Here is a 21,688-nt window from a genome sequence, read left to right on the forward strand (position 1 = left end):
TTTTGTTTTGTTTTGTTTTTTTACAGGGACTTTTTACTGAACTCTGACTTTTGCTTAACTACCCCTTTTTCGTAACTATCTCTCTCCTACCTTAACTATTTCTTTTTCGTAACTGCCTCCCTCCCACCTCCCATCCCATAAGTATTGTCAACCTGGTAATTTTTCTTTCTTTCAAAACCCGTCCCATCCCTGGGTTTTGAAAGACAACCATAAAACATTGTCCACAGAGTACTGCATGCTTTTTTCCCTGTTCCTTGTAAAATTCTCCAATTGGAGAACTGTATTATAATTAAATGACCTCATTCTCCAGCCATTTTCCCCAACTTCTCAGGGAACACGGGATGGAGCCAGGCTGTACTGTAGTAAAATATCATTTGATTTGGGGTCATGGGTGGGTATCTGACAGTTTCCAATCTAGAGGAAGCACCCCAACAACGGACTCTCCTCCTGAAGACGAGCTCCCCATCTTTATGTTGGAGGTTTCTCTTGTTAAGATGGTTGGAGATTTCTCTCAATCTCCCAGACCCGAAGGGTAGTCCTTCCTTTTTCCGACAACCCTGGATCCCTTAACCCCGGTTCTAATCCAGGCAACCCAGAGTCCTAATGACAAAGGCCAAATTATTCTTTGAGTCAGTTCATGGGACCCATTGTCACTTACCGCCTCAAAGGAGTGCTGAAGGAAAAGGCTCAGGCGGCCGCCTCTGCTCCCTTGAGGAGTTCCTGTGGTGGCAGTCGGTGGGCTAGACACCAGGCCAGGGATGTCTCAGGGGTCCCTCTTTGATCCCCCGTCTGGCAACTTAAGAGGGTGAGCCTGGGCCTACTTCCGCAGACCACTGCTTCTCCTGTTAGGAGCCTAAGACAGAGGCCAGGTCAGGGCCTAGTCCATGGTTCCATCTGGGGTACTAGATTTGTTACCCAAAGAAATCTGGTAACAAATGACTCCCCACGAGACTATGGGTCTTGATCAGTCAGAGTTTAATCACTTGCGGCAAGTGAAGAGAGCACTGGGAATGTTCTCCAAAGCAGTGTCCCCCGCCACCACTGAGAGAAAGTGGCATGGGGTTTTTATGGGGCATAGGAGAGAAGGAAAAAGATGTGTCACCACCTGTAGGGGTGTAGTTTCCCTCTAGAGGTGTGGTTAGTTGTCATGCTTGCGCACGGGTCCCACGCTATGGTAATGAAGCTATAGCTCCTGCCAGGGTCAAGACTTTAGCATGGTAATGAGGAAAGTCACTTCAGTTTCTCTGCCAGGGTCTGTCAGGGAAGAGTTTTAGCCAGCTGAGTGGCCATTGTTTACAAAGGCAAAAGCTGCAGAACAGGTTGATGGCTCAAGTTGGTTGAATTCCTATATTCTCCAGAGACCCTTCCTTCCTACTTAGAAAGCCAGTGTCATTGAAAGAAATAAAGCCCCAGGTTTGAACCAGAAAAGATGAATTTTAGTCAACTGGACTGTTCCTAGCTCTAGTTTTCCCATCTCTTAAATGGCCTAGATGGGTAGTTCTTAATCAGGGGATGGGAAGAAAGATCATAATAATAGGGTGCAGATTAAGGTGGGTCTAGCTGGACAAAACTCCTTAAATGATGTGACATCCTCATTCCTGAAAACAACTGACTTATCTGTCTAACGTGGCCTGCAGATCCAAATAACAACTCTCAAGTGAGGTTAAGAGCTCAGACTCTGGATTTGTATGCCAGCTCTACCATTTACTTGCTCTATGATCTTGGGCAAGTAACCTTACCTCTCTGAACCTGGTTTTTCATGTAGGATCTGAGAACATAGGAAGTGAGACAACAATTCACATTTCAAATTCCACATCAACTTGGAGATTAAATCAGATGACATGTATAAAGCATTTAAGCTTCCCTGGCACAAAGTGAAAGGTAAGGACTCTGTATAAATGTTGGTTACCGTCACCGTCCACTCCCTAATGTTGTAAGGATTAAATGAGATAATGATACAAAATACTGAGCAAAGAACCAGGAACATAGTGTTCAGGAAATGGTTATTTGTAATATCCACAAAAATTCCAAAGGGAGACATTTATTTGTCATTGCCAAACAGAACTTGGTGATGACTTGACTGGGCTCTCAGTCAAAGGCAAAGCTCTCAGATGGCTTTGAGTCTGAAACCTGGAAACTGGGAGGGTGGGTGGCATGGGGTAAGATGATAGATTCCATTTTAAGTGAGAGGTTCTAAGCCTCTAGTAAAAATCTGGGACGCCTTTGTGATGTGAAGTGGAGACCTGGAATATAGAGTTAAGAGTTGCCTACGCAGAGAAAAAAAAAGGACAGATTTCTTGTCATCATTGTTTTCCTTTTTTGTGGAAATAAAAACTCTGGGACTTTAAGGAAGGCAGGGACCAGATCTTGGCACCCCACCCCCCAACCCCCGCCCCCCCGCCCCAGCATACAGCTGTCACTGAGCAGAAGCCACTAATTCTCTTTGTGACTTAATGGAAGTGACTTTCTCCTGTCTGAGCCTCAGTTTCCACATTTGCAAAATGAGGGAAAGCAAATCTACCTCTGAGGGTTGTTATGAAGAGTCAGAGTTCATGGTGTGGAACTTGTCTGGCCAAAAGTCAATGGACAAATGGTGTCTGATGTGATAACCCACAACACACCCACCATAGGGAAGAAAATTTTCAAAGATTGACAATATCAAGTGTAAACATACACAACTGGTGGGAGTGTAAGTTAATATAGTTTGACAGTGTCTACTAAAGCTAAACACGTATCTGCCCTATGACTAACAATTCTTGAGTATGTTTCCAGAAATGAATACATATGTTTGCCCACAGAAATGTTCTAGAATATTCATAGTACCATGACAGCCCCAAACTGGAAAATATCCAGTCTGAGGTATATTCACACAATGCAAACCATGGAGAATGAAAATGAAAGAACTATTTTTAGAAACAACATGCATGAATCTCAGAAACATGTTACCTTAAAAAAAAGCCAAACACAAAGTACACGTTGTGTGGATCAAGTGAGAAAGAGTTCAAAACAAACAAAAGTAATTCATGTTGTTAGAAGGCGAGTGAGTGATATACCCATTAAAGGGGATGAAGGACAGGAAGCACATGGGGCGGGCTTCTGGGGGCTGCTAATGTTTGGTTTCTTGATCTGGGTACTGGTTGTATGGGCGTGTTCACTTTGTGTAAATTTGTTGAGCTGTAATGATTTGTGCCCTTCTATGTATTTATACTTCATAAATAAAAGATTTCCTGAACAAAAATTGTAGCTGGCGTGGAGGGTGGCAGTGTTCCCCTGAGGCCAGGAGCACAGGCTTTGGGGACAGACAGATCTGGGTCCCAATCTACACTTTGTTCCTCCGGCACATTGTGACGGTGGCAAGTGACACTTCATGGCTCTGAGCCCGTTTCCTTCTCCGTAAAAGAGGAAACAGAATACCTGTTACGACTCGATGACATGATGGTTGTGAAGGTTAAGCACAGGGTCTGGCACAGGTCTGCGGGTCTCCTGTGTGAACCAGCTCATTGCGCACCTGCTGCCTCATTTTCTCCAGCCCTGAAGCATGGGTTCTACTTGATTCGCTGCCTTGGGTCTCCTCACTCCCGGGGTGGAGTCCCGTACGAAGTGTCACCCTCAGGGGCAGCTTGGGCCTTCCCATCTTCGCGCGGGCCACAATTCTGGGGTCAGCCCCACTTGACCTTCTAAAAGATCGCTTCTACGGAGCCTGGCCCAAGGCCCCTCCAGCCCAGCCACTTAATGAGAGAGAAGAACCTTTGCCCACTAGACGTTCCCTGACGGATCTCTGAGAATTTCCTCAGAAGGAAGAGCAATCCGGGGACGCCACCTCCGGGGGAGAAAGTCGGCGGCGACCTGTGATAGCTCGCGAGATGGCGCCAGGGCGCGTAGCGCACGCGCACTGCTCCGAGCCCGCCAGTGCCCCCGCGGGTACGGACTGCGCATGTGCTTGACTTGGGGGCGGAGCCCAGGACGAACCCTTCATCCTATCCGGCTCATCCATCCCTGTCTCAGCGATATCTTGAACTACGTTTCCCAGAGGTCCCTTAGGCCATGGACTTCCGGTGGGGTCAGCGGAAGCGGTGACTGATCAGACCGGGCCGCACAGAGGCAGGCTTGGTCACTATGGAGGAAATAGGCATCTTGGTGGAGAAGGCTCAGGTGCACTGGGGACTTGGAATTTTTAGTCCGGGCCGGGCAAGTGGGGAGAGGGTGAAGCCAGACTTGAGTTGGGGCAGAAAGGCCTCGATGATCCCAGCCCGGGCGATTTCAGAGGTCTCACTGGAGATCTTTGCGCTGTCCAGAGGCCTGTCTGGGTGGCCGAGTGATGTTAGGAAGGCGGTAGGACTCAGAAAGGGGCCTAGGGGTGTGAGTGACATTAGAGTGTCTTTGAGACTGATTAATTCCGAGGCCTGGCTGGGAGTGGTTAGTGACATAAGTGACATAAGTGTAGGGTTGGGATTGGGTCGGGTGGTGAGTGATGTATGGGACGCAGCCATGAGGCCGACTGATGTCGGGGTCTAGGCTGGGGGACTGACACATGTTGGGGGCTTGGCTTGGGGATTTGAGGCGGTGGCTAAGTATATTATCTGTGGCTTGGCTGAGTGGTGTCTGGGCCAACTGTGAGTTGAGAGTCTGTGACATGAGCGATATTTGGGGGGGAAACTGGGGAATGCCAGGACTCTTTGAGGGTGCAGTGACTTTAACAGCCTATCTGGGAGAGCCATCTGACGACATTAGGAACTTGCTGAGAGGGGCTGGGGACCATTGGGGTCTGGTAAGGAATTGATGTGACATCTAGACCCTTGTTGGGAGTTGGGTGACACTGGGGACATGCTATGATTGTGAATGATTGGAAAAGATCTGTTTGGGGGGCAAGTTGACAGAGGGGCCTGTTTAGGGGGTTGGGTGACAACTGAAGCCTATTTAGGGGGCTGGGAGGTTTTCAGGATCTATTTTGAATAATGTCAGGAGACTGTTAGGGACTCGGTGACTTCACGGTAAAGTGGGGAGAGGATTCGGGATGCTTTCATGAGGATCTAACCTCTAGATCTAACCTGAGTTTTCCCCTTTGGTCTAGGATGAGATACCAGCATTGTCTGTGTCCCGGCCCCAGACTGGCCTGTCCTTCCTGGGTCCTGAGCCGGAGGACCTGGAGGACCTGTACAGCCGCTACAAGGTACATTCAACTCCCAACGCAAATCCTGCACAGGGCCCAGCATCTCATATTCCCCCCACTTTCCTGCACAGGGCCCAGCATCTCATATTCCCCCCACTTTCCCCCACTCTCTGGCTCAGCAAGGCCTGGAACCATCCCCTTCCTGTGCACTCTCTGCTCACAGAAACTGCAGCAAGAGCTGGAGTTCCTAGAGGTGCAGGAGGAGTACATCAAAGATGAACAGAAGAACTTGAAGAAGGAATTCCTTCATGCCCAGGAGGAGGTGAAGCGAATCCAGAGCATCCCACTGGTCATTGGGCAATTTCTGGAGGCCGTGGATCAGAATACAGCCATCGTGGGCTCTACCACAGGTGTGTGGATGTGGAGGATGGGGGACACCTCATTCATTCCTCTCCCCACTTAACAACTGTTTCCTGCCATGTGCTAGGGTCTTAAACAGCAGCAAACAAGGCAGGACAGTATAATGGTGTTCTTCAGAGAATTTTGACAGATCCAAAAGTAGAAATATATTTTACAGGCCGGGCGCGGTGGCTCATGCCTGTGATCCTAGCTCTCTGGGAGGCCGAGGCGGGCGGATCGTTTAAGTTTAGGAGTTCGAAACCAACCTGAGCAAGAGCGAGACCCCGTCTCTACTATAAATAGAAAGAAATTAATTGGCCAACTAATATACATACAAAAAAATTAGCCGGGCATGGTGGCTCATGCCTGTAGTCCCAGCTACTCAGGAGGCTGAGGCAGCAGGATCGCTTGAGCCCAGGAGTTTGAGGTTTCTGTGAGCTAGGCTGATGCCACGGCACTCACTCTAGCCTGGGCAACAAAGTGAGACTCTGTCTCAAAAAAAAAAAAAAAAAAAGAAATATATTTTACATTGTGAATGCCTGTCTCTGCCTCTATTTAAACATACATATAAAACAAAAGTTTTACCAAGGATATTTAGCCTTACTATGTGTGATATATTCTGATGTTTTCCATTCCGTTCTAGTCTGTTTTGTTTTAAACACAGTTCTAGTTATGACCCTCTAAATCGGTCTCGCAATTACTACTGGATTAGGGCCTGTAGTTTGAAACCATGGTGGAGTGTTAAGAGACTGGGCTCTGGTAAGGTATATGGTAGCTGCTGTTATTAATGTAGGTCCAGGCCCTGTCCTCATGGTCATTGTCTCTGGTGTCTTATCTGTATTTTCCTGCTTCTGGCCTCTGCTATTCTGGACCAAGCCATGTTCTTGTAAAAGTTCTGAGGGGGGAGGTGTGTGATCGTGCCTGGAATTGGACTGATGGGCCGTGGGGAAGTGAGGGGAGGGAGCTATCCAGGATGAAGGCTGTACCTTTGACCTGTGGAACTCAGGGGGACTGTGGGGCTCTCTCTGAGATGGCAACAGGGGTAGAGGAGTAGGTTTGGAGGGAAGCAGTGAGGGCAGTCCAAGGCATCATGGGGAGGTGTCCTTGAGGCTGTGGGACACTTAGCTTTGGTGGTCAGGAGAGAGACTGAGCCTGGAAAGAGATGTGCATCACCAGCATACATATAGGAGGTGGGCTGGAGAGAGGAGACTGGAGGCCGGGTGACCAGGGAAGTGTTGTACAGGGACCTAGATGGGAGGGGACGGGGCTGAATCAGGGCAGGGGTCATGGGGAGGAGAGGAGGGACTGGTTGGACAGACACTCAGGAGGCTGGGTGGGAGGTTGTGGTGACTGATGGGCTGTGGAGGGGAGTGGAGAAGGGTCCTGGCTGAGGCTCAGGGCTCTGGCTGGGGACTGGGAGACAGTGGGTCTCCTTGGGACTGAGATCCAGGAGCACTACTGGGGGAAATATACCAAGATCACATTGGGACACAGCAAGTGGGACACTCAGGGGACATCAGGCGAGGCATGCTGTTCACCAGGGCTAGTGCTAAAGAGTCAGGGCTATAGACAGACAAGGAAGTCGCTAGCATGAATGTGGGGACAGACTGGAGGCCCAGAGCGGGCCCCTCGGCGTCTGAGAGATATTGGTGGCCTGGAGGGTGCAACTGAGGTTGGAGGAAGGAGGAAGGGACGGTTTTGAGGCTCTGTTGCTTCTCATCCCCCGCCCCCCGCCCTTGCTGCCTCCCGTCCAAAGGCTCCAACTATTACGTGCGCATCCTGAGCACCATCGACCGCGAGCTGCTCAAGCCCAACGCGTCGGTGGCCCTCCACAAGCACAGCAACGCCCTGGTGGACGTGCTGCCCCCCGAGGCCGACAGCAGCATCATGATGCTCACCTCAGGTGAGGGGCAGCCCGCGGCCAGGGAGGCCCAGGGGGACCCTGTGGGCCAGGCTGGGAGCCCCAGCTCTGCTCTCCCACCAGATCAGAAGCCAGACGTGATGTACGCGGACATCGGGGGCATGGACATCCAGAAGCAGGAGGTGCGGGAGGCCGTGGAGCTCCCGCTCACGCACTTCGAGCTCTACAAGCAGGTGAGGCAGTGGAGATGGCAGGGAGAGGAGAGGCCCTGCTGGGTCTGGGGTGGGTGACGGACCCCCGGCTCATCCTCCTTTCCCCCTCTGGGTTTCAGATCGGCATCGATCCTCCCCGAGGCGTCCTCATGTACGGCCCACCCGGCTGTGGGAAGACCATGTTGGCAAAGGCGGTGGCACATCACACGACAGGTGAGCCTCCCGCCCACCCTCCTGAGCTCTGACCACTTGAGGGGCCTCTCATTTCTTTGGGGTGACATAGGTGAGGTCATCTGACAGTGAAGAGGGGACAAGGTGAGGTGCTGAAGGACAACAGAAAGGGCTTCCAGGAGTGATGTCAGATCCTTCCCAGGCAGTGGGAGGACCCAGGTGGCAGTGGGAGGACCCAGGTGAGGTTGGAGACGGGAATTTGTGGTGGTGCCTGTCTGCCCTGTTCTTGTTTTTCTCCCTGCTGTCTAGCAGTCCTTGTTGCAGGTATTTGTGTGGTGGGAGTAATAGATACCATTTATGATATGTAACAGGAACAGCTCTCAGCATTTAGGCATGTATTAATTGTTTAATTAATACTTAATTATTTAGAGGCCAGAATCCCCCCCCCCCCCCCCCCCCCCCGCCCCAGTAAAATAGGTACCGTTGTTGTCTCTAGTTTACACAAAAGGAAACATAGGTAACTTGCTCAAGGTCACCAGCTTGCAAGCGGTTGTGCCGGGATTTAATCCCAAACTGTTGACCCCAAACCTCAAGCTATTACCTACTCTATTGATTCCTTGGCCTCAGTGACTAAGGGGCAGGCTTTTGCTGTACGTATGTACCGAGAAAAAAAAAAAAGTTGCAAAGGATAATTAAAGAGTCTTGGCAAGAGGATGACAGACCATTGAAGAAAGAAAGAAAGAGGCCATAAAGCTTTGTGTTGTTTAAGATCCAGGAAACCTGCCAGTTACCTTTTTCTTATTTAGTTTTGAAAAACTGTATTTAAATGTTTTCTGAAAATAATTTAATAGAAAATTATTTCAGAGAGTCCCTGTGTACCACTCAGCCAGATTCCCTAATGTCATTATTTTAATTAACATAGCCACAGTACAGTTACGAAAACCAGGAAATTTACGCTGGTACGGTACCATGAACTCAAGTGTGGGCCTCCTTCTAATTTCACTAGGTTTTCTACTAGTGCCTTGTTCTGCCCAGAGTTCCAATCCAGTGAAGACAGACAAGCTTGGCTGAGTAGGAGCAGAAATCGAGGGAGTCGTGCTTCATGGTGTCTCTTTCTGAGTGAATCAGGGTGGTTTGTCACTGGCAGAGAGAGGGAGGAGAGAGAGTGCATTAGGGGTGGAGCAGCATGAAAATTTCCTCACTGGGGTTGAGTTTCCTGACTGGGGAGGAAGATTAAGGCCCAAGCTGAGATGGGAGTTCATCTCTTTGTTATGGCAATTCATGCAGTTTAGTAAGAATAACTGAAGCAGGAGCCCATTCCTGGGCAGGTGGAGGAAGTATCAGAGCCCAGAGGGGGATGAGAGCCTGGGAGGACAAAGACGGACAGGGAAGGCGGGGTAGGACGGGGACTGCAGCGATTGAGTAGGAAAGGCCAACAGACAAGCTGGGGTCAGGTAAGGCAATTCCATTGGGTTTGGCTAGTCAAAATCATTTTCTTTTTAAAAAAAGATAAGACAATTCTAGAGATGGGGGGGGTTCACATGGAACTGGTTGGATGCCTGCAGAGCAGCTAGGTAAATATGTGGCCAAAGCAAGGCTGTCACAATGTGTTTAGGGTAGAAAAGGTCAGAAACCTTGAGGTTCAGATGCTGAGTGGGCCCCCAGGTGATGCAGGGACTGGAAAAGAGGGACACTTTGCGCTACCAGGTGTAAAGTTTGGATCTTAGGGAGTGCAGAGGGCAGAGCTGCAGCCTTGCACAACTCCTCGTTTATGACATGACGCCCCCTGGCCTATGTGCATGGACGTGTGTCTCCATTCTCCACGGCGGCTGGAAGGAGAATCCTGGGGGTGTGGTCTGCACAGCACAAAGCTGCATTCGGTCATTAAGAAACAAATTAAGGCCGGGCGTGGTGGCTCACGCCTGTAATCCTAGCACTCTGGGAGGCCGAGGCAGGCGGATCGCTAGAGGTCGGGAGTTCGAAACCAGCCTGAGCAAGAGCGAGACCCCATTTCTACTAAAAATAGAAAGAAATTAATCAACCAACTAAAAATATATATAGAAAAAATTAGCCGGGCATGGTGGCACATGCCTGTAGTCCCAGCTACTCGGGAGGCTGAGGCAGGAGGATCACTTGAGCCCAGGAGATTGAGGTTGCTGTGAGCTAGGCTGACGCCACGGCACTCACTCTAGCCTGGGCAACAAAGCGAGACTCTGCCTCAAAAAAAAAAAAAAAAGAAAAAGAAAAAAGAAAGAAAGAAACAAATTAAACTGTAAGAAACAAGTCCAAAGGCTGGGCCCAGAACAAACCTGTCTTCAACTGCGTTGCCAGTTGTCAATTATATCAGAAGATGTGCCCGTGGTCCCTGGCTGTTTCAGGTAACTAAAAAGCAGGTCCATACAGCAAACAGGAATTCAGAGCTCTTGGGAAGACAGTGTGATGTCTTAGTATCAAGGCAATGTATCTGCTACTAACATTGGAATCACTCTGGAAATCCAGTTTTGGGGGGGGTTTTAGTATTTAGTATCCCAATTTTTAAATGTTGGGCTAAAAAATGGCACATCTGTGAGCAGGGTTCATGATTTGCAGTGCTGAGTCGCTTGCCGTAGGGCACAAACAGATGGCTGGTCCTCAGGCTGGATCTGAGACCCAGCCACTAGGAGTGGGCATCCAAGCAAAAGGATGTCTTCAGGGAATTCCCAGTTTCAGTTAAAGCAGAACGGGCCCCACAGGACGCTCATCTCCATCTAACCCTTGTCATCTTGCCATCAGCTGCATTTATCCGGGTCGTGGGCTCAGAGTTTGTACAGAAATACCTGGGCGAGGGCCCCCGCATGGTCCGGGATGTGTTCCGCCTGGCCAAGGAGAACGCCCCTGCCATCATCTTTATAGACGAGATTGATGCCATCGCCACCAAGAGATTTGATGCCCAGACGGGGGGTGAGTGATGCCCAAAAAGGGCCCGGGGGCTTGGGCTGGCTTGTCACACAGGATGTCCTGGACTGACTGTGCCCCGCATTCTCCAGCTGACAGGGAGGTTCAGAGAATCCTGCTGGAGCTGCTGAATCAAATGGATGGATTCGACCAGAACGTCAATGTCAAGGTTCGGGGTTCTGGATGGGCAAGAGGAGGTGGGGTCTAGGAATGAGGGAACGGTAGGGGCTGGATATCACGTGAGGGGTGGATATCATCGCAAGAGGCGGAGAAGGCAGTGGGGAGGGGACAGAGGTCTGAGCTGGCTTGCCCCCACTGCCAGGTGATCATGGCCACAAACAGAGCAGACACCCTGGATCCAGCCCTGCTACGGCCAGGCCGCCTCGACCGTAAAATTGAATTCCCCCTCCCGGATCGTCGCCAGAAAAGATTGATTTTTTCCACTATCACCAGCAAGATGAACCTCTCTGAGGAGGTTGACTTGGAAGATTGTATCCTGTTCCCAAGTGATGGAGCGACCACAGTAGGGAATGGGGACTGGATATTCACCTCCATCTCTGCTATCCCTGCAGATGGGGACCAAGGTCCAGGGAGGAGGGTGGTGACAGAGATGGCCAAGGATGTCTTCTGGCTCCAGGCATTCACCCCATCAGGCAGGGAATGGTTTCCTTAACTCACTTGCTACAGATGTGGCCCGGCCAGATAAGATTTCAGGAGCTGATATCAACTCCATCTGTCAGGAGGTGAGGAATGGCTTCTCTCTGCATCTGGGCAGGGGACCCTTCTTCCTCTTCTCTGAGACCACTCTGCTGCAATCCTTTGGTCCCCTCTTGCCTCCTGGGTCTTGGGCCCCATCTTTCTCTTCCTCCACCATCACTAGGAGTGGGGAGTACAGGAAATAGATTTTAACTCTTATCCTTCAACAGAGTGGGATGTTGGCCGTCCGTGAGAACCGCTACATCGTCCTGGCCAAGGACTTCGAGAAAGCATACAAGACTGTCATCAAGAAGGACGAGCAAGAGCATGAGTTTTACAAATGACCCCTCCCTTTCCTCCCCCACACCCCTCTGGGCTGGGGCTTCTGCCACCTGCCCAGTCCCTCTGTCCCAAAACTTAGTGTTCTTTTCTCTTTACCCAGGATTGGTTTATTCAATAAATAGATAAAATTGAATCCATTTAATTTCTTACTTTTTTCTTTTTGACCTCCCATTCCATGGGGAAGATTTAATTTCTTTTTAGACGTTTTTTAAGTTCTTTGGAGAATCTGGGCCTTGAATCAGATCCTCTGGGTGCCTTCTGATTTCCTGACAGATGAGTGGGTGAAGGACACGGCTTGGGTAGCAGCTGGAGAGAGAAGCAAAGAATTCGAAACAGGTGGCTTCAGACATTCAGGGAAGGGGATGGAATGAACGTGAGACACCAGTCCCTAGCCGCGGAATAAAGCCCCTATGCGTCTCCTCCCCCCCATTTCCTACCAGTAAAAAATCATTTGGGTTTTCAGCGAGGCTCAGTTGGTCCCGCAACCCTCACAGTGACACACATGCTCGAACAGCCCGGTACTCTTATTTAAAATACACATATTGAGCCCCTGCTGTATACCAAGCGCTGAGACTCCCTGGAAGAAAAATAGACAAAACTCCACCTTGCGGAGCTGGCACCCGACAGCTCACGCACTCAGCTCAGGGTGGCACCCGCAGATGTTCTCGAAGTTTGCGCACTTCAGGCTGCCTGGCGCGCTTGCGTAGCCCAGACAGCTCGCGGGGTGTAGGTTCCCTTCCTCAGTCCCCCGCCCCGGCTCCTTGGTTGTCCGGCAGAGCCGCGAGATCGGCGCGCGCCTGCGCCCGAGCGAACCGGCGTCCGGCGATGGACTACATTTCCCAGAAGCCCCACGGGCAGAGTCAGCCTGGACCCCGCGGGCCTCTTCCGGTGCGTTCTCGCCGGTGTAGCCGCGCGGGGCGAGTTAGTTGCAGCCGAGCGAGGAGTCGGATCTATCTAGGTGAGGGGAAGCGGGACTCGGGGGGCAGCGTTGGGAATAGGCTGCCACCCAAAGTGAGGAGCACCGGGGCGCGGACACGGCGTGGCGTGCCCGGAGGGAGCCTCGGGCCTGTGAGTGCGTGAGGAGCAGAGGAGGGGGATTGGGTGACCAAGTGTGGCAGTCTGTGTGTGTGTGTGGACGCGCGCGACCGTGCGCCTGTCAGGGCCGGGTTGGGCCTTTGTGACGGTGGGAGCGGGTGTGAGGCTGAGACTTGCGCCTGACTCATGGGTGTGTGTCACTGACTCCCTCCCCTCACCGTCCCTGAGAAATGCACAACGTCCCCAAGGGGAAAGTAAAATTTGAGCTCTAGGATGAACGTCCCCGCAGGAAGGCACAGTCCTGTTTGAGATTGGACTTTTGAGTAGAAGTGTCCCTGAAACAGGATCCTGGAACAACATGATGGACGGGTTCCCACTTGGAGCCGCTGTGTGGCAGTCACATTTTTCAGAGCCACATCATTCCCATCTGATCCTAGAAATTTGCTGAGAATTCAGAGACAGATTCCAGCCTCCCTCCCACATCTGGTTATGTGTGTGACGTCAAGGCAGATGTGGCCCTGGCGGGGATATTCTAGGTCGCCGTGTGCTGTAAGAAAGGCCTACTGTCTCATGATTTCCTTCTTCCCCAATCCTGCCATTCGTCAAAATAAAGATCGATCGTGAAGAGGAGGGAAAAATTGTGTAGCACGTCTAAAAGTCCACATCCAGGTGAATTTATGTTTCCTCTTTGTTCATAAAATGCATTTTTGTTCTTACTACATGGAAACATTTGCTTTTCTTTTCCTGAAATGTCCAGTGACCTGTCCTAGGCCTTCCTTTCCAGTGAATGATGGCCACGCAGATGGCTCCTTTTCTTCACTGGCTTCCAAATGCCTTTCTCCTGTTCAAATCATTCCTCTGCAGTCATGTTTTATAATGGTAGAGAAATGCCTATCCTGGAATCTAAAGTTAAAACTTTGTTTTATTGAGATTAATGTTTAGGTAGAAACACATCATTGATCTTCTCCAAAGACCTCAGTTTAAAAGTATGACAGGATCAGAGATGGTTTCGCTGGTGTCGGTAAGTGGTAACAATCATCTGCTTTGTAAGGATTTTAGGATTGGGAATGTGATTAAAAGTCTGAGGATAGAAATCTGTGTGAATATGAGCAAGCTTTTTTTCCAGGGAATCAAAGAGTTGAGATTTATGTTTATAAACAGTCATAAGGGGAAAAAAAGTACATATGAGGGAAGTCAAATATTGAGCTATAGGATGAAAGTTCCCAGCAAAAGTAATACAGTGATGAATAATAATATTCGAATTTTAAATTTTATATTAACCTCATTCACTGGCATTGGAATTTAAAGACATTTAACAAGGATTAGATCCAAAATGATACTTCAGGCCGGGCGCAGTGGCTCACGCCTGTAATCCTAGCACTCTGGGAGGCCGAGGTGGGCAGATTGCTTGAGGTCAGGAGTTCGAAACCAGCCTGAGCAAGAGCGAGACTCCGTCTCTACTATAAATAGAAAGAAATTAATTGGCTAACTAATATATATAGAAAAAAACTAGCCGGGCATGGTGGTGCATGCCTGTAGTCCCAGCTACTCGGGAGGCTGAGGCAGCAGGATTTCTTGAGTCCAGGAGTTTGAGGTTGCTGTGAGCTAGGCTGACGCCACGGCACTCACTCTAGCCTGGGGAACAAAGCGAGACTCTGTCTCAAAACAAACAAACAAACAAACAAAAAAACCCAAAATGATACTCGGGGAAATAGAGGAGAACCAAACACTGTTCCATCTGCTTTGCATAAATTTTCTTATTCAGACTGCACATGGTGCTCACCTGACTTGTGTTCAGAGAAGAATGTTAATAGTGAAAAGCCCTTGTTGAATTGAAGAATTCATGTTCAGGAACTGGTAGGCATTATTTATAGTGGTCACACTGATTTCCTTACTGTCTCCACATGTCAAACCAATTTGCTTCCAACATGTTAAAAAATTTTATTTTATAATTGGGTTTAGATTTATTGTGTACTTCTGATTATGGAATTAATGCTCACTTTTTACAAACAATTCAGTTATTCAGTTATGTTACATAAGGGGCTTATAAGGAAGAAAGGTAAAATAGCCCCAGCATCACTGTTAATATTTTGGGGAAATAGTATATTTTAGCAAAATTTTATATTTTAGCAAGATTTTTCCTGTGTGTATGTATGTGTGTGCATGTGTGTATACTTTTCTTCCTGCAGAATAGGAATTGCACTAATTGATCATTAAAAGGACACAGAGAGTCTGTCTTGCTATTTTTAGCGAATTACCCATACTCAGGTTTCACTTAAAGAAATCCTGGGCTTCAGAGACAAAAGCCAGAGTTGAAAGAGAATTGGCTTTTATATTTAGAGAAATGTGGATTCCAAACACAGCTCTGACTCTTACTAACCGTGAATTGAGGCAAGGAACTTTACTTTGAGCCTCCATTACCTCATCTGTTGAATGGAGATAACTATATCACATGATTAAATGTTAATGTGATATAGGGATCTTCATGTGGAAGATCCTAAAAATGTTTATTTCTGTTGTTGTCATGGGCAACCGTGATATAAATTAGCAACCATCAGCATAAATTCGCACCTCTCAGCCTTGATATTCAGATACTGGGGTGGTCAGTGACTTCATGCAGGAAAGAGTTTAGATGATCCTGATTAGGAAATAGAGGTTGGTTGGATACAGAAGATTCTGGGGGCTATGATTCTGGCAAGTGCAGTTTTTCAGTGGGAAAGGCTGCCTGCTGTTTTCTGCCTTCATGTCTGCAGAGTGTGGGCATATTCCCAAGCCATGAATGATGTTCGGGTTTGGAGGGGGCAGCCCCTTCTCAGCCCTAAAGTGGGCATGGACAGAAGAGGATCTGCTCAGGGCAGGACTTAACAATTTAGTCTCAGCCACAGATCAGCATCATCAGAAACTGGGGTGGTCCAGAAACCTTTCTGCTGGAATGTCTGATCTGGCTCCATGCAGGAGGCCTCTGCTCAGTATCTACGCTTGCTCAGGTGGTTCCCCATGGTATAGGAAGGGTGTGGCTTTATCCAGACTCCTTGTTGTCTCTCCTAGTTTGTATGGGGTTGTAAGTAGAAATGAAGTAAAAACAGGATCATATTAACATAAATCATTTTGGGAATTCTTAGCCACATCTGGTCTCAAAGTCACTTGTTCCTTCCTCAGCCCTGGCTTTTCTGAACTCTATGCTGCTCTAATTGAGGAAGTCCAAGGAAAACTGACAAGTTGATACAGTTCTAAAACCATGGCCCATGTAAGTTTGTAATTCTATTATTTGAAATACTATGTTTTTAAATTCATGTGATCATTTTTATTATCCTGATCCTTCCTTCCTAAGACAACCCTGTTGGTGAACCTGCTTTCCACTTACTCCGATCACAGTGAAGGATGCTGCTAAACAGCCTAGTGTCCTCCACATTTGCCCCTCTCTTCTCTTACCTGTGTTCACCTATTCGTTTTTCATACATCTTCCACGTCTTCTCTCAGGAGCACTGACCAAGCAGTGAAAGATGAAGTATCTCAAGGGAAATATTGGAGCTTCCATCATCAGAGTCCTGATTCTATGGTATAGAGATGGTAGTCCCATTAGACTCCACAGACCTGAGCTTTGAGGGTGATAGGATGGAATTTAGTGGTGAGTGTTTTGCCATCGCAGATGACTCAAACACTGTCTTCCATGTCAGCCCCAGAAGAAAAGGTGAGATCTGGTGCATTGAGAGGCTTAGAGAACCAGGTTGAAATGTGGTTGGGGCCTCTATGTGGTGTTTTCAGGGATCTAGCCAGGGGATCCCTGAGGGATGAACAATAGGACAAAATTCAGGTTTGTGGTTGAAGAGGTTGTGCTGGTCTCCAGTGACATCAGTGTCATTGTGGATCATTCTACATCATTGTCCTCTAGCTTAGGAATAAGGCAAGCGTTCCTGAGGGACAGTGGGGGTAGTAGGTAGGAAGATCCTCTAGATCCCTAATGATGGATGAAAATAGGCCCCCAGGATTGGGGAAGACCTTAAGCATTCTGTCCCACCTAAATGCCTAAGCCTAAAAGGAGTAGTCTGATGTACCCACAAGATGGATGTTATCTTACATGATAAGAACCTGAGTTCAATGAAATCACATAGAAATTTTAGAGTACTTTTTTGGGGAAAATTCTATTGAAGAAAATATTCCTTGAAGAGAGGATGATGAAACTCACATTTATTCAGAACTTAAAACCCAGGCACATAATGTGCTTATTTATGCTATTTCATTTAATTTGCATCAAAAGCATCTTAGCGCCGTATTTCTTAAATACTAGTTTTCTTATTCTTCCATAAATATCGCAGGCTTGAACCCCAGTTTACTTGCTGCTTTCCTGCAAAGCAGTTTTCCATCTTGAAAACACATTAAAATTTTTCTTTTATAATACATAGGTTTGTCATTTCAGGTGTCCTTGGCTTTCAGGGATGTGGCCATAGACCTTTCCCAAGAGGAGTGGGAGTGCCTGGACCCTGTGCAGAGAGACTTGTATAAGGACGTGATGTTGGAGAATTACAGCAACCTGCTCTCACTGGGTAAGGTATCTGCCCAAGTGCTTTACAGGCTGTTTTCTGGAATGTCAGCTTTCTCCACTGTTCAATTTCAAAACACTGTTTTCAGAAGCCAACTGAATTTCTGCCCCCTATTTCTAAAGAAGTAGTTTAAACATTGTTAGGCTGGAAATGGGCACCTGGGTTAAAGTGCATCTTCACATTCCCCCTCTTTTCACTCTGCCCTCTGGCCTGTGATTGCCTGTTTTTCTAAATGATTCTCAGATTTGAGTAGTGCAACATTTTCAAGAAACTAGATTTCAAGAAACTAGATTTCCTACAGCTACTCTGTGTTAATGTCTGGCTTACCTGCAAGAAAACAGCTAGTCTCAGGGTTCTGGTTTTCTTTGACTATCAAAAGAGCCTCTATGGTTTATATAGGGGTGGATTAGGTTAATAAATACTCATTTAAAATTCAAGCAAACACACCTCATTCTAGAAGAGACATATTCTCTTGAACTTGCTTTGTGGTTGAAAGTTACAGTCTGTGAATTTTGCATTTTCTGTTGAAGGAATATCTAAGGAAAAACCTGGAAGTATTTTAGGAAACTTAGATTTCTCCTAGCAAAATAGTGACATCTACAACAAAATAATACTATATACTAGGCATCCTTTTAAGCCTTTACATATATTAATTCATTTAATTCTCACAATAACCCTATGAAGTAGATAATATTAGTCCCATTTTGCATTTGATAAAAGTGCAACAATATATGGAAGGTAAGTAACTTTTCAAAGTCACACAGCTCGTAGGTGGCAGAAGATTTGAACCCAGGCCACAGGGCTTCAGAGTATTCGCTTGCAACTCCTCTCTACACTACCTTTAAAAGCAGAGCAAACCTTTTCCCTCTTTCCTCGTCTCTTTAATCCCGTAATCGTGAGTCCATCTTAGTGTGAATATTCTTCAATGGCCTTCTTCTTTACTGTGAAGGCTTTATTAAGTACTGTTTTGACCTACAGTTTATTATAAATGTAAACGAGTCTGAATTAAGTCATTTCGAAGTTATATTTGTTTTGGGGTGTGTTTGGGTTTTTTTCTATAATGTATCATATTTTTTCTCATGAACAGGATGTGCCATTCCTAAGCCAGATGTGATTACTTTATTGGAGCAAGAGAAAGAGCCCTGGGTGGTAATGAGAGAAGGGACAAGAAATTGGTACCCAGGTGAGTGATAGCAAATCAAGCAGGGGAATGCCATCACAAGTTACAGTCCACTAGATCAGGGACGAAGCATATCCTGAGATGTTGTTTGGAAAGCTCCCTTCAAAGGCCCACGGCCTATGGAGAAAGGGCTGAAACCAGGAAAACATTAAGATTCTTTCAACACGAGCTACCAAGGGAACTTGACCCCCATTTGCCTATTTCTCTGCTGTCATATTTCCCTCCCATTTCAAAAAAGAGTTGCTTTCTTTCTTCCCTTTTGAGAACCATTTTACCATGCTCATTCAATTGTATATTGTCTGTGGCTGCTTTTGTGCCATAACAGCAGAGCTAAGTAATTGTGACAGAGATATATGCCTAACAAGGCCTAAAATATTTACTATCTGGTCCTTTACAGAAAAGTTTTGTTGACTCCTGCCCTCAACCTTTTACTTCTAATGTATGTTATTTCCGTTTATCTTTTATTTCAATTATAAGGTGCAACCTCCACATCCCACAGAAAAATAGCATTACAGCATTTGTTTGCTTTTTGTTTTTTGTATTTTGCAGATTTGGAGTGTAAGTATGTCACCAAGAATTTATTTCCAGAAAAGGATGTTTATGAAATATATTTATCTCAATTGCAGACAGTGGAAAAAAGTAAAACTTACATCCACGAGGACACCATTTTCAGAAATGATTTGCAGGACAAACATGAATTTGAGAAACAAGAGGGACATCAGATGGGATGTATTAGTGAAGTGATAATCCAAAAACCAATATCTCTTCCTCTACATCAGAAAATTCATACTAGAGAGAAGTCATATAATTGTAAGGAATGTAGGAAGGCCTTCAGACAACATTCATACCTTATTCAACATCTGAGAATTCACACTGGTGAGAGACCCTATAAATGTGTGGAATGTGGAAAGGCCTTTTGTCGAGTGGGAGATCTGAGAGTACATCAGACAATCCATGCTGGTGAGAGACCCTATGAATGTAAAGAATGTGGGAAGGCCTTTAGACTTCATTATCACCTTACTGAACATCAAAGAATACATTCTGGTATAAAACCCTATGTGTGTAAGGAATGTGGGAAAGCCTTTAGTCAAATTAGAGACCTGAGAGTACATCAGACAATTCATGCTGGGAAGAGACCTTATGAATGTAAAGAATGTGGGAAGGCCTTTAGACTTCATTATCAGCTTACTGAACATCAAAGAATTCACACTGGTGAGAGACCTTATGAATGCAAGATTTGTGGAAAAGCCTTTAGGGTACAGCGACATGTTAGTCAACATCAGAAAATTCATACTGGTTTAAAACCTTATAAATGTAATGAATGTGGAAAGGCCTTTAGTCATAGCTCATACCTTGTTCAACATCAGAAAATTCATACTGGCGAGAAACCCTATGAATGTAAAGAATGTGGTAAGTCCTTTAGTTTTCATGCAGGACTTACTCGACATCATAGAATTCATACTGGTGAGAAGCCTTATGAATGTAAAGAATGTGGAAAAGCCTTTCGTCTTCAAACAGAACTTACTCGGCATCATAGAACTCATACTGGTGAGAAACCCTATGTATGTAAGGAATGTGGGAAGGCCTTTATTTGTGGCTATCACCTTACTTTACATCTGAGAACTCATACCGGTGAGATTCCCTATAAATGTAAGGAATGTGGGAAAACCTTCAGTAGTCGCTATCGTCTTACTCAACACTACAGAATTCATACTGGTGAGAAACCCTACATATGTCATGAATGTGGGAAAGCCTTTTGTCTTCAAGCAGAACTTACCCGACATCACAGAATTCATACTTGTGAGAAACCCTATGAATGTAAGGAATGTGGGAAGGCTTTTATTCGTAGTAATCAACTTCTTACACACCAGCGAATTCATACCAATGAGAATACCTATGAATGTAAAGAATGCAGGAAGATTTTTAGTCGTCGCTATAATCTCACTCAACATTATAAAATTCATACTGGTGAAAAGCCCTATACATGTAAAGAGTGTGGAAAGGACTTTCGTTTTCAAACAGAACTTACTCAGCATTACAGAATTCATACTGGTGAAAAACCCTATAAGTGTACAGAATGTGGGAAAGCCTTTATTCGTAGCAATCATCTTACTCAACATCACAGAATTCATACTGGTGAGAAACCCTATGAATGTAAGGAATGTGGGAAGACCTTTAGTCGTCACTATCATCTTACTCAACATCACAGAATCCATACTGGTGAGAAACCCTACATATGTAATGAATGTGGGAATGCTTTTATTTGTAGTTACCAATTGACCTTACATCAAAGAATTCACACTGGTGAGATTCCATACGAATGTAAGGAATGTGGAAAGACTTTTAGTCGTCGGTATCATCTTACTCAACATTTTAGACTTCATACTGGTGAGAAACCTTATGGGTGTAAAGAATGTGGGAATGCCTTTCGCCTTCAGGCAGAACTTACTCGACATCACACAATTCATACTGGTGAGAAACCCTATAAATGTAAAGAATGTGGGAAGGCCTTTAGTGTTAATTCGGAACTTACTCGACATCACAGGATTCATACTGGTGAAAAACCCTATAAGTGTAAAGAATGTGGGAAAGCCTTTATTCGTAGTGATCAACTTACTTTACATCAGAGAAATCATATTCATGAGGAAACCCTATGCATAATGTAAAGATAATACAATGGCGTTTAGAAAATGCCCTTTACAATAGCAGAGAATTCATAATTTGAGAAATTTTTTAATTCATAGGGAACATGGGAATCCCTTTTGCTTCATGCTCACAATTGAACAGAAATGGCTTTACATGTTAATTTAAAGAATTGAAAAACTGTAGCATCACTCAATCCTGGTTAAACTGGCAGATTGATATTGGTGTGGTGCATGTCAAACCATCAAGGACTTTTTCTTCTACAAACTGTTGTTGAACATAAAATGCAGTGGTATTGGATTACCAGAAAAATGGAATAGAAAGAAAACCTCACATACAAAATAAAAGCCCCAATTTTTGATTATTGAATTTAACTGACATAAATTAGCTCTCAAATTGCTGGAAAGTTTCTAAATACTTGCTCTCAGCTTCTGTATCTTAACTCAGTGCAGGCCAAAAGCAATTGTGGGCCAGTGTCAGCACTTGGACCACACTTTATATAGCACTGTAACAGAAAAATGATTCTATTAATATAATGAATGTGGGAGAAACTAGAGCCATGGC

The 21,688-nt window shown here is 46.3% G+C and overlaps 2 protein-coding genes across 8 annotated transcripts; both read left to right on the forward strand.

Moving 5' to 3' along the window:
* Window positions 1-3,967: 3,967 nt before the first annotated feature.
* Window positions 3,968-11,862, forward strand: PSMC4 (proteasome 26S subunit, ATPase 4). The gene is made up of 11 exons (XM_012774612.3): window positions 3,968-4,152; window positions 5,072-5,170; window positions 5,334-5,520; window positions 7,266-7,412; window positions 7,494-7,603; window positions 7,702-7,795; window positions 10,526-10,693; window positions 10,780-10,856; window positions 11,010-11,178; window positions 11,375-11,430; window positions 11,614-11,862. Exons 1-11 carry the CDS (start codon window positions 4,117-4,119, stop codon window positions 11,725-11,727), a joined length of 1,257 nt encoding a protein of 418 aa, XP_012630066.1. The 5' UTR covers window positions 3,968-4,116; the 3' UTR covers window positions 11,728-11,862.
* Window positions 11,863-12,597: 735 nt separating this feature from the next.
* ZNF546 (zinc finger protein 546) lies at window positions 12,598-21,271 on the forward strand. 7 transcript variants are annotated; one of them, XM_012774608.3, is made up of 6 exons: window positions 12,598-12,683; window positions 13,374-13,429; window positions 15,920-16,007; window positions 17,178-17,304; window positions 18,389-18,484; window positions 19,031-21,271. In XM_012774608.3, the coding sequence occupies exons 3-6, from the start codon at window positions 15,999-16,001 to the stop codon at window positions 21,145-21,147; spliced, it is 2,349 nt and encodes a 782-aa protein (XP_012630062.2). In that variant the 5' UTR covers window positions 12,598-12,683; window positions 13,374-13,429; window positions 15,920-15,998; the 3' UTR covers window positions 21,148-21,271. The 7 variants fall into 7 exon arrangements, with proteins under 7 accessions (XP_012630062.2, XP_012630063.2, XP_075849201.1 ...); XM_012774609.3 differs by lacking the exon at window positions 13,374-13,429; XM_075993086.1 differs by lacking the exon at window positions 13,374-13,429 and having other exon boundaries at window positions 17,195-17,304.
* The last annotated feature ends 417 nt before the right edge of the window (window positions 21,272-21,688 follow it).

Source organism: Microcebus murinus, chromosome 16 (genome assembly GCF_040939455.1).
Source record: "Microcebus murinus isolate Inina chromosome 16, M.murinus_Inina_mat1.0, whole genome shotgun sequence".
Lineage (NCBI taxonomy): Eukaryota > Metazoa > Chordata > Mammalia > Primates > Cheirogaleidae > Microcebus > Microcebus murinus.

Excerpts from the sequence above, each read along its gene's own strand:
- PSMC4 (XM_012774612.3), top strand. The coding sequence starts at position 4,117 with ATGGAGGAAATAGGCATCTTGGTGGAGAAGGCTCAG. Across the intron at positions 7,604-7,701 it reads ACTTCGAGCTCTACAAGCAG|ATCGGCATCGATCCTCCCCG; the intron begins GTGAGGCAGTGG and ends TCTGGGTTTCAG. Across the intron at positions 11,179-11,374 it reads GGAGGTTGACTTGGAAGATT|ATGTGGCCCGGCCAGATAAG; the intron begins GTATCCTGTTCC and ends CACTTGCTACAG.
- ZNF546 (XM_012774608.3), top strand. Across the intron at positions 17,305-18,388 it reads CAGCAACCTGCTCTCACTGG|GATGTGCCATTCCTAAGCCA; the intron begins GTAAGGTATCTG and ends TCTCATGAACAG. Across the intron at positions 18,485-19,030 it reads GACAAGAAATTGGTACCCAG|ATTTGGAGTGTAAGTATGTC; the intron begins GTGAGTGATAGC and ends TGTATTTTGCAG.